The sequence below is a fragment of the Amia ocellicauda genome, chromosome 4 (genome assembly GCF_036373705.1).
Source record: "Amia ocellicauda isolate fAmiCal2 chromosome 4, fAmiCal2.hap1, whole genome shotgun sequence".
Taxonomy (NCBI): domain Eukaryota; kingdom Metazoa; phylum Chordata; class Actinopteri; order Amiiformes; family Amiidae; genus Amia; species Amia ocellicauda.
The window spans coordinates 10,386,968-10,399,521 of NC_089853.1; the positions used below are offsets into that span (position 1 = coordinate 10,386,968).

The following is a 12,554-nucleotide window of genomic DNA, read 5'->3' on the forward strand; positions in this document are numbered from 1 at the left end:
TGTACGAAGTGCTATATATTATTTATTATTATACATTATTTATATTATATATAATGCATTTATTTGTGTAGTAAAACTTGTGCTACAGAATGTATTCAGTCCTCTGAATCCAATAGAAACAATTCCAAATGACACCACAAGAGGGAACCATCATCCACTCCATATACTTCACGCGTTGTTCTTGATCTATCCAAGCTTTAAATGGTCAGGTGAACATAAGAACATAAGAAAGTTTACAATCAAGAGGAGGCCCTTCGACCCATTGTGCTCGTTTGGTGTCCATTAATAACTGTGTGATCCAAGGATCCTATCCAGTCTATTTTTAATGTTCCCAAATTTTCAGCTTCTACCACATCGCTGGGGAGTTTGTTCAGATTGTGACGACTCTCTGTGTGAAGAAGTGTCTCCTGTTTTCTGTCTTGAATGCCTTGAAGCCCAATTTCCATTTGTGTCCCCGGGTGCGTGTGTCCCTGCTGATCTGGAAAAGCTCCTCTGGTTTGATGCGGTCGATGCCTTTCATTATTTTGAAGACTTGAATCAAGTCCCCATGTAGTCTCCTCTGTTCCAGGGTGAGAAGGTTCAGTTCCTCAGTCTCTCAGTAGGACATTCCCTTCAGACCTGGAATAAGTCTGGTTGCTCTCCTCTGAACTGCCTCTAGAGCAGCGTTATCCTGACATCCTTTTTCATTGCTTCCCCAGACTGTTTGGATGGAGAACATAGACTCCTAGGTCTTTCTCATGCGTTACTTCATCTAGATCTGTACCTCCCATAGTGTAATTATAGTGGACATTATTGTTACCTGCATGTAATACCTTGCACTTGTCCACATTGAATTTCATCTGCCAGGTATCGGCCCACAACTGAATATTATCTAAGTCCCTTTGAATAGCCTGCGCTGCCAGATTGTATCTGCTGAGCCACCTATTTTAGTATCATCTACAAATTTGACAAGTTTGCTAACTATCCCAGAGTCCTTTTATTTATTTGGAACTTCGTCCTCCGAATTAATAACAAAAGGAAAAAGAATGAGAAGGAGAGTTTGGCTGTGGCCGTCAATGCGGTGGGGTCTGAAAATCGCACTGTAAAAGACCTTAAAAAGAAATAGTCTGATATAAAGGTGGAAGTTAAGCGGAGAACTGCTGCGCACCGACAGGCAGTGGTACAATTGGTCAAAAAATGAACTTTGTCTCCGATTACCATTTATATTGTCGCAATCACATGTTGACGGGCCTGAATGGCTTGTTGGTTGGGCTGCACATACATTGGTCCTGGGTCGGGGTCATCCGGCGGTGCCGCCACCTCACCAAGTGGTATGCCGTGCCTGTGCGCGACATTGTGCAGCTCAGCACAGGCCAGCACATGCGGCACACCTTGCCAGGCGCTATAACAGCCTCCCCCGATCCTGTCCAGGCAGCGCCACCGACATTTCAGCTGCCCAATCGCCCGGTCTACTACTGACCGAGTGCGAGAATAGGCATCATTGTAGCTGCGCTCCTGGTCAGTTTGTGGGTTGGTGAGGGGGGTTAACAGCCACGTCTTTAGTGGATAACCGCGGTCTCCTGATGGGCAGTTGAATAATTAAACAGCAAAAACTAAAATAAAAATAAAATGAAATAGAACCATAACTTTAAATGCATCGCGCACCCTGCCAGCTTGGAGCCTCATCCCAACCATGCTGTTTGTAAGGATGTATGAATCATGGGTTGACCCAGGCCACCTTGCTACAATTGTAACTGCCTCTCAGCTTTAGTTAAGTTTGTGACTATTTTTTTGGTTCCTACCTAAAATTAATAGGATATCGTAGAGGCGGAACTAATTAGCGCCATCCTTGTGTTCCGCACGTAATTAAAGGGGGCACAACATCTAAAGTGTAGAGCTAAAACATAGCATCGCAAGAGCTCTCCGAGCTAAGTAAATATTAAGAATATAAAGATATCTAAATGTATATTATCCGAGTAAAAGAAGACAAGGAAGAAGGCTTTTGAGATTTAGCCCCTCCTAAGTAGGAAGCAGCCTACGAGGTATGTTTCTTTTGTATCCAGTTGTCTGTGATATATTTCATGTGCATAGCTTGTGTTAACTAGTGTGTAACTATAACGGCACAAACTGTATTCAAGACATACATACATGCATTGTATTTATAATTTCCTTTTATTTTTTTTCTCTCTTTCAACCCAGTTCTCACGGGTTGACATGATATGTTGTTGAAATAAAACCCCGTTTTTTAACCAAGACCTCGTGCTTCGTGTTGACTACTGGAGGGAGCTACAGTGAGAACTCGTCTGCTCCGCATGAGGAGGCGAGGAAGACGGCATCGGAGAGCGCGAGTCGTGGTCGGGCCGAGACATCCGCACATGACAGCGCGAGAAGAGGCAGCGCCCACGGAAGAATCAGGTTTCATAACGCAAATGAAGCTGTAATTCAGAGACATTAAGCGTTCTGGGCAAGAGAATGAGACATTTCTTTGCATTTCCCATTAGTTAATGTTTTGTTTACTTACCTTTTCTCAAATTGAAGTGGATTGATATTGCTACTGTGTTGATATTGTGTCTACTGATGAGTAGGATGTGAATATTAAGAACTATTAGTACCGAGAGTAAGGCAGAATTGGTCATATTTAGACTTAAAAGTGAATGGTTATTACTTAATGTGGTATATGTACAAGTTTAACTAAGAGTTAATATTTTTGGTTTGTTTAATTTCATTTGTGGTAATTTAAGATTTAAATAAGGCCATATATAACTATAACAAGTTATCAGGCAAGAAGACCATAGCTCCATAGATCACAAAGTGAGTGTTACTAGTCTTTGAGTACAGTTAGTACAGTTTTTATTTTGGAAAAAGCAAGTTAATTTAGCTGCAGAGAGTAATTTTTCTCCAAAGTAGTGTCAGTAGCTGCAAGTAATTAAAGGCTGACTATTCACATATCAGAGATTAAAAACAACTACTCAATTGAGCTTAAGCTAAGTTAAACATAACTTAGATTATTGTGAACAAGGTAATTTACTCAACTAAAAAACAAGTTTAGATTTAAACCAAACTAAAGCAAAATGTCAGAGTTTGAGCTTTTCTTTGAGAGTGACAAAGAGGGTGCAGGTGAAGACGCGCAGCAGCACTGCGCAGACATGCAACCACAAGCTGCTGAAGGCACAGGAGATAACCACACTTCCTCACAAGAGCCACATAGAAGCCAAAGGGTCCGCAGGTTTACGGAAAAGGGCCAAGAACTGCACGATCAGCAAGTAAGAAGATTTGCACACCGTTTCAGTGTGAGCTACGAGAAGTGGAAAGCTATCGCTAAGGATGCCAAACAAGCGCTGAGTGGACAATGCTCAAACAACCTGCTGCGTGACCACATTACTAAGATAAGCAATGCCTCAGATAATCTGAACGTTGTTTATGAAGATTTAAGGCACATTGACATTCCCGACCAAGACACACGTCGCAGAGCAGACACCTGCGAAGCAGTAACAAGAACAATCATCCAGACTGCAAAGGCTCTTCTAGACACAAGAGGGGGTGAAGAACAAAGAGTGAAATCAATAGAGTCTGTAATTGAAGCTGCAGCCTCAGACAAAGTAAGCGTCAACTCTCACCGCACCAAGTCGTCTGCTCATTCTCAAACTAACTCAAGAATAACATCCCGTTCAAGCCAGTCTTCTGCAAGACGAGATGCTGCTGCTGAAGTTGCTGCCAATGAAGCCACTTTAAAAGTACTGCTAGAGCAAGAACGTCATATCAAAGAACTTGAAAGACTCGAAACTGAAGCAGCCAATTTACGAGCTAATCAAGAGGCTGAAAATGCAGAAAGACAAAGGGTGCTGGAAGCCAAGCGCAGAGAACTAGAAAGATTGGAGACAATCAAGAAGCTAGAGGCTGCTAAGGCGAGACAGCAAGTATATGAACAAAGTGAATGCTCAGATGAAGAAATATTTGGGCTGCTCCATCAATGTGTCCCTCCGAAGGAGAATGAGGAAGTCAAGCATGAAAGTAGCCTATTGCAGCATTGCTCCCCACCTCACTCTCTGACACAACCAAAACAAGAAGACAATACTGCAGCTCTTGTTAGAGCATTCGCAGAGTCCATCAGTGCGAGTCGTCTTCCCGTACCTGAACCAACAACGTTCAACGGCGACCCACTCAGATTTAATGACTGGAAAGTCTCCTTTCAGACACTTATTGACAGGAAAAACATACCAGCTGAAGAGAAAATATACTATCTGCGAAAGTATGTGGGTGGACCAGCCAAAAAGGCCATTGAAAGCTACTTCTTGCTAGGCACAGAGTCAGCTTATTGTGCAGCGTGGACCATCCTAGAAGAGAGATACGGCAATCCATTCCTTATCGCCAAGGCCTTCAGAGATAAGCTTGATACGTGGCCCAAAATAAACTCTAAGGGGAGTGTGGAACTTCAAGAACTCGCTGACTTCCTTCGCAGCTGTGAGGCGGCCATGTCTCAGATCAGAGGTCTTGAAGTACTCAACGACTGCAACGAAAATCAGAAAATACTCTCTAAACTTCCAGACTGGCTGACCTCAAGATGGAATAGGAAGGTGATAGAAGTGGAAGAACAAAGTCACACGTTCCCAAGCTTTAGCCAGTTCGTCAAGTTTCTCACACGTGAAGCCAAAATCGCCTGTAACCCAATAACGTCCCTCCACGCTCTAAAACCAAGTGAAAATGAGAAGATCAAGGTTTCAAAGACAAGAGGTCATGGAGCAAAGGTATTGGCAACCAACTCAGACGAGAAAGCTGTTACCACAAGCTGTGTCTTCTGTGAGAAGGCAGGTCACAGTCTACACAAGTGTCGCAAATTTATGGATGAGACTATTTCAGAGCGAGTCAAGTTTGTTCAAGAGAAGAAATTGTGTTTCGGCTGTCTGAAGTTTGGCCATCGCTCGAAGGACTGTGAAAACAGAGAGATCTGCGATATGTGTGAAAAAAGACATCCAGCTTGCCTCCATGATAATCGCACCAAAGAAGAAAGGATGTCAACACGGCTTAGTGGAGCAGGGAACAGTGGCAAGTCAAGAGAAAGGAAAATAGAGCGGCCACAAGATAGGGCAGCAAGATCATCACGTGAGTCAACATCCAACAGAGTTTTACAGAATGTTAAAGACACTCATACATCCACAGTCATTCCAGTGTGGTTGTCAGTCACAAGTGAGCCAGATCGTGAAGTTCTTGTGTATGCACTCCTCGATACACAGAGCGACACGACATTCATCCTGGAAGAAACGGCAAAGACTCTTCACACAAAGAAGGAACCAGTTCAGCTAAAGCTCTCCACAATGGCTTCAAGAAACACAGTTGTGTCCTGTCGGAAACTGACTGGACTACAAGTGAGAGGATTCTACTCAGACAAGATAATTCCTCTGCCAGTGACCTACTCAAGAGAATTCATCACTGCAAACAGAGATCATATTCCCACACCAGAGACTGCAAAGGCATGGCCTCATCTGGAACACGTCGCAGACGAGATTGCTCCTCAACAAAGCTGCGACGTGGGCCTGCTAATCGGCTACAACTGTCCTCAAGCTCTTGTCCCAAGGCAAGTGGTGCCTGGTAAAGAAAATCAGCCCTTTGCTCAGAGAACAGACCTGGGCTGGAGCGTAGTTGGCTATGGCAACCCATGTCTTGACTATGGAGATGAAATTGGAATAAGTCACCAGGTCATCGTGAGGCAAGTGATGCCTGGTCTTCAGTCCTCTTCAAACCTCACAAGCGAAGTTCACTATGTCTGTAGAACTCAAGTCAAAGAGGTAGTCTCACCTGCAGATGTCATCAAGGTGCTGGAATCGGACTTTGTCGAAAGGTCTTTGGAGGACAGTCACATCTCTCAAGAGGATCTCCGATTCCTGTCAAAGATGGAAAGAGGCATCAGGCTCAAGGACAATGGTCATTATGAGATGCCACTGCCATTCAAGAATGAAAGACCCAACTTACCAGATAACATGGTGTGCGCCATCCACCGTCTCAGATGCCTAGAACGGAAGCTGAAAAGAAACAAACAGTACTACAAAGACTACAAGACCTTCATGGATGAGATCATAACACGTGGAGATGCAGAAAGGGTCCCAGAAGAAGACCTCAATAAAGCTCCAGCATGGTACATCCCACACCATGGGGTGTATCATCCCCAAAAGCCTGGGAAGATACGTGTTGTCTTCGATTGTTCGGCGAGATTTCAAGAGACATCCTTAAACGACCATCTCCTGACCGGTCCAGAGCTGACAAACACCTTGGTGGGAGTTCTGTGTCGTTTCCGGAAAGGTCCAGTGGCAATCATGTGTGACATTGAACGCATGTTCCACCAGTTCCACGTTAAAGCAGAAGACCAAGATTACCTAAGATTCCTGTGGTGGGAGAATGGAAATCTTGAAGCCAAACCATCCATCTACCGGATGAAGGTCCACTTGTTTGGCGCTGCTTCATCACCTGGCTGCGCTAACTATGGACTCAAGCACCTCGCAGCCGAAGGACACGGACACTTCAGTGAAGCCACCATCAAGTTCATTCAGAAGAACTTTTACGTTGATGACGGCTTGTCAAGCTTAGCGTCTGAAAGCCAAGCTATTCAGTTAGTGAAGGAGGCAAGAGAGCTCTGCAACAAAGGCAAACTCAGGCTGCACAAGTTCATTTCCAACAGCAAGAAAGTCCTAGCCTCAATCCCCAAAGAAGAATGTGCAAAAGCCGCCCAAGACCTGGACATGGCCCTGGGAGAGCTACACGTGGAAAGAGCACTTGGCATACAGTGGTGCGTGGCTTCTGACGAGTTCCAGTTCAGAGTGATTGTGAAAGAAAATCCACTTACCCGAAGAGGAGTTTTATCCACTGTCGCTTCAGTATACGATCCACTCGGATTTGTGGCACCGTTCATCCTGGTGGGAAAACAGATTCTGCAGCAGATGTGTCATAACAAGCTCAGTTGGGATGACATCTTACCTGATGATCTTCGACCCCTGTGGGAGTTTTGGCTCCAAGACCTGCAAAACCTGGCTGGTGTAAAGATTCAGAGATGCTACATTCCATTAAACTTTAAGGTTCAGAGCTACGAGCTCCATCATTTCTCTGATGCCAGCGTGTCAGGTTATGGCGAGTGTTCGTACCTCAGAGCAGTCAGTGCATCAGGTGAAGTCCACTGCTCTTTGGTAATGGGGAAGTCAAGAGTAGCCCCTGCTAAGGTTACCACCATACCAAGACTTGAGCTGTCAGCAGCAGTCGTAGCCGTCCGCACCAGTGACATGCTCAAAAGGGAACTGGAGATAGATTGCCTACAGGAATTCTTCTGGACCGATTCAAAGGTTGTCCTCGGATACATCAGTAACGAGGCCAGGAGATTTCATGTGTTCGTGGCAAACCGTGTGGAACGCATCAAGCAAAGTACGGAGTCTGCGCAATGGAGGTATGTGGCTTCCGAAGAGAATCCAGCAGATCATGCCTCAAGAGGTCTTGCAGCAAAACAACTTGTAGCTTCCAACTGGTTCACGGGTCCAAGCTTTCTTTGGCAGAAAGAGCTGACCAGCGAAGTAGTCAAGGTGGGAGAGATTGCAAGTAGTGATCCAGAGATCAAGAAGGCCCAGGCTCATGACACCCTGGCAAAGGAAATAAGGTCACTGTTAGATTGTCTACGAAAGTTCTCTGACTGGTCAAGAATGGTGAAAGCTATAGCCAGACTAAAGCGGCGTGCAAGGGAAGCGAAAGGCCTCAGGCCAAGGTCCTGGGAAAGCACCAGTTTAGAGGAAAGGAGAGATGCAGAGCTCAGCATAATCAAGATGGTCCAACAAGCAACCCTCTCTCAAGAAATACAGGGCATCCAGTGTCATAAGAACTCACAAATCAAAGACAAGGCCAACAAGTTACACAAGTTGGGTCCATTCCTGGATGACCAAGGTATCCTCAGAGTCGGAGGCCGCTTAACTCATGCTGCTCTTCATCCACATGTGAAGCATCCAGCTGTTCTCCCTAGAGACAGTCACGTGTCGGCATTACTCGTCAAGCACTATCACGAGAGAGTGCACCATCAGGGACGGGGAATGACCATAAATGAGATCCGATCCAATGGTATATGGATCCTGGGATGCAGCAGGGCAGTGTCATCCCATATTTACAAATGCACAACGTGCAGGAAGTTCAGAAGATGCACAGAACAACAAAGGATGGCAAATCTCCCGGAAGATCGAATGGAAACAACCCCTCCATTTACTTACTGCGGGATTGACTGCTTCGGGCCATTCCACATCAAGGAAGGAAGAAAAGAGTTAAAGCGTTATGGACTCTTACTTACCTGCATGTGTTCCAGAGCAGTGCATATTGAAATGCTCGACGACTTGACCACAGATGCCTTCATTAACGCTCTGCGTTCATGCATCGCTATTCGTGGAATAGTACGGCAAATAAGGTGTGATCAAGGGACAAACTTTGTTGGTGCCAGGCGTGAATTCATTCAAGCATTAAAGGAGATGGATCAAGAGGAACTCAAAGAACTGAGATGTGAGTTCATCATGAACACCCCAGCTTCAAGTCATATGGGTGGCGTCTGGGAAAGACAAATTCGCACTATCAGAAGTGTCTTGACGTCCATTCTAGAACAGTCAGCCAGACAACTTGACTGCTCCTCACTACGAACGTTCCTATATGAAGTTATGGCGGTTGTAAATAGCAGACCTCTGACCACTGATCATCTGAACGATCCATCCTGTCCAGAGCCCTTGACACCAAATCACATCCTGACCATGAAATCCACGATCATCTCTCCACCTCCTGGAAAGTTCGTCAGGGAAGATCTGTACCTCCGTAAAAGATGGCGCAGAGTTCAACTCTTAGCCAACAACTTTTGGACACGGTGGAAAAAGGAATACCTCCTCAATCTCCAACAGAGACAGAAGTGGACCAAAGACCGCAGAAACGCTAAGGTCAATGATATTGTCATTTTGCAAGATGATGCTACACCACGAAACCAGTGGAAGTTAGCAAAGGTTATTGAAGTGTACCCAGGAAAGGACGGAAGAGTGAGAAGGCTCAAGTTGCTTATCGGCGATTCAACTCTGGATGGAAGAGGAAAGCGCATCTCTAAACCTGTTCATTTGGAGAGGCCCATCCATAAGACAGTTACATTGTTGGAAGCAGACTGAAGACTCCAGCATCCTCTAGTCACTCTTTCAACTAGTTCTTAAGTTAAGATAATAAGTAAATAGTTAGTACTTTGAAATTAATATTATGTGCAGTTTATATGCAGTATGTGTGTCTCCAAGCTGTTCTGAGAAATCACTTGTGATTTGGTGGGAGTGTAACTGCCTCTCAGCTTTAGTTAAGTTTGTGACTATTTTTTTGGTTCCTACCTAAAATTAATAGGATATCGTAGAGGCGGAACTAATTAGCGCCATCCTTGTGTTCCGCACGTAATTAAAGGGGGCACAACATCTAAAGTGTAGAGCTAAAACATAGCATCGCAAGAGCTCTCCGAGCTAAGTAAATATTAAGAATATAAAGATATCTAAATGTATATTATCCGAGTAAAGAAGACAAGGAAGAAGGCTTTTGAGATTTAGCCCCTCCTAAGTAGGAAGCAGCCTACGAGACCTCGTGCTTCGTGTTGACTACTGGAGGGAGCTACAACAATATTTGTTAGGCGCATTTGTGCATCACATATTATCTGCACATTTATTGAATGGAAATGTTTCCGATTCACATGTGCACATTTTTCTTCAGATGGCACCTTTATAGCAATGTGTGTGTAGTCGATCGCTCGGATTACATTAGGAAAACCGGCTATCGCTGCAAATTGTCAGCATCGTTTGCCAGAAAATCATTGTGGTCCCTAAAAACTCGTTCTCCTCGGATTCTGCCATTAGCAAAGTCCTCTAATAAGGCCAACGCTGCCATTGCCATAGACTAAGGGTTGTATCAATCTGCACATGCTTTTATATGTTCTTACTTAATTGCATAATTGATAGAATATTCCCATAAGGCTTGTGTGACAATAGTATTTTAATTAGTTTATAAATTGCAAATTAATAGTGTTGTGTAGTATTAAAATCAGGAGATAGACACAGTAGTCAGGTTCAACAAGTCTTTGTTAAAGCCAGGAAGACATCTTAACTATTTTTTTTCTCTACCAGACCATAACATTACATATAATTATAGCACCCCCTAGTGGATACTCACAATATACAACACATTAAAGTGAACACAACAAATAGCAATGCTTCTCACAGGTGGTGGTGCGATAGACTTGTACAACAATTCGTAGTGTAATGTTTGCAACTTCACTTCATTGCCTGTAAGAGTCGGAAACGGACAAAAACCATGAGAAATGTACGTACGCCAGACATGAAGTTGGCGTGGAGGAACGCACATTCTTGTGTTCATTTCACTGTTAGTACGCAAAGTTTTTGTGTGTTCAAAAAATTCTAATAAATTAGTAAGACATGATCTGCCTCGTCTAAACCCATGTTGACTATCTCCAAGAATATGGTTTTCATTAAGATGCTCCTCTATTTTCTGTCTAATAATTTTTTCCAACATTTTACAGGTGATGCAGGTGAAACTGATTGGTCTGTAATTTCCTGGCTCAGTTTTGTCCCCTTTCTTGTGGATTGGTTTGACATTTGCTGTCTTCCAGTCAGTTGGCACATCCCCTGTTCTAAGTGTCATTTGGAATTATCATTTTATCATTTGGAGTTAGCGGCCTAAAAATAATTTCCCTCATTTCTTTAAGTACTGTTGGAAATATACCATCTGACCCAAGTGATTTATTTGTTTTTAATTCTGCTAGTCCCTTTAGTACCTCCTCATCATTTACAGTGAGGGAAAAAACTATTTGATCCCCTGCTGATTTTGTACGTTTGCCCACTGACAAAGAAATGATCAGTCAATAATATTAATGATAGGTGTATTTTAACAGTGAGAGACAGAATAACAACAAAAAAATCAAGAAAAACACATTTCAAAAAAGTTATACATTGATTTGCATGTTAATGAGGGAAATAAGTATTTGATCCCCTATCAATCAGCAAGATTTCTGGCTCCCAGGTGTCTTTTATACAGGTAACGAGCTGAGATAAGGAGCACTCTCCCTCGGTCTGGGACTCCATGCAAGATCTCACCTCGTGGAGTTTCAATGATCATGAGAACGGTGAGGAATCGGCCCAGAACTACACGGGAGGATCTTGTTAATGATCTCAAGGCAGCTGGGACCATAGTCACCAAGAAAACAATTGGTAACACACTACGCCGTGAAGGACTGAAATCCTGCAGCGCCCGCAAGGTCCCCCTGCTCAAGAAAGCACATGTACAGGCCCGTCTGAAGTTTGCCAATGAACATCTGAATGATTCAGAGGAGAACTGGGTGAAAGTGTTGTGGTCAGATGAGACCAAAATCGAGCTCTTTGGCATCAACTGAACTCGCCGTGTTTGGAGGAGGAGGAATGACCCCAAGAACACCATCCCCACCGTCAAACATGGAGGTGGAAACATTATGCTTTGGGGGTGTTTTTCTGCTAAGGGGACAGGACAACTGCAACGCATCAAAGGAACGATGGACGCGGCCATGTACCATCAAATCTTGGGTGAGAACCTCCTTCCCTCAGCCAGGGCATTGAAAATGGGTCGTGGATGGGTATTCCAGCATGACACTGACCCAAAACACTCAGCCAAGGCAACAAAGGAGTGGCTCAAGAAGAAGCACATTAAGGTCCTGGAGTGGCCTAGCCAGTCTCCAGACCTTAATCCCATAGAAAATCTGTGGAGGGAGCTGAAGGTTCGAGTTGCCAAACGTCAGCCTCGAAACCTTAATGACTTGGAGAGGATCTGCAAAGAGGAGTGGGACAATATCCCTCCTGAGATGTGAGCAAACCTGGTGGCCAACTACAAGAAACGTCTGACCTCTGTGATTGCCAACAAGGGTTTTGCCACCAAGTACTAAGTCGAAGGGGTCAAATACTTATTTCCCTCATTAACATGCAAATCAATTTATAACTTTTTTGAAATGCGTTTTGCTGGATTTTGTTGTTATTATTCTGTCTCTCACTGTTAAAATACACCTACCATTAAAATTATAGACTGATCATTTCTTTGTCAGTGGGCAAACGTACAAAATCAGCAGGGGATCAAATACTTTTTTCCCTCACTGTATCCTGATCTCTCCTAGGATTTGCATGGACTGATTGTTAACCTGTGGCATGTTATCCATTTTTTCTTTTGTAAAAACCTCTGTGAAATACTCATTTAGAACATTTGCCACTTCCTTCCATTTTTGCCCTTTATCTGTTTCACTTCTTCCTTTATTGACCTCTTGCTGTTGTAGTATTGAAAAAAGCTCTTTGCATTAGCGTTAGCTCCAAGACCTAAGTTTCTTTCTATTTCCATCTTTGCTTTCTTGATTCCCTTTCTTAAGATCTCTTTGAAGCTCAAAATATTCTATGTATTTTGTTTCATCTCCGTCCCTTTTGTATGCGCTTTACAACATTTTCTTCCTCTTGATATTGTTTTGCATAGTTGGTTCGTCTGTTCAGTCGGGCTTTAAAATACTACACTTCCCACAGTCCTTCGCG

The 12,554-nt window shown here is 43.8% G+C and overlaps 1 protein-coding gene across 2 annotated transcripts; it reads left to right on the forward strand.

Annotated features, from left to right (window-relative positions):
• Positions 1-1,763: 1,763 nt before the first annotated feature.
• Positions 1,764-9,594, forward strand: LOC136747781 (uncharacterized). 2 transcript variants are annotated; one of them, XM_066700980.1, is made up of 2 exons: positions 1,764-2,021; positions 2,179-9,594. In XM_066700980.1, exon 2 carries the CDS (start codon positions 3,051-3,053, stop codon positions 9,132-9,134), a length of 6,084 nt encoding a protein of 2,027 aa, XP_066557077.1. In that variant the 5' UTR covers positions 1,764-2,021; positions 2,179-3,050; the 3' UTR covers positions 9,135-9,594. The 2 variants fall into 2 exon arrangements, with proteins under 2 accessions (XP_066557077.1, XP_066557078.1); XM_066700981.1 differs by having other exon boundaries at positions 2,234-9,594.
• Positions 9,595-12,554: the final 2,960 nt, after the last annotated feature.

Coding starts and splice junctions, on each gene's coding strand:
- LOC136747781 (XM_066700980.1), top strand. CDS start 3,051: ATGTCAGAGTTTGAGCTTTTCTTTGAGAGTGACAAAGAGGGTGCAGGT.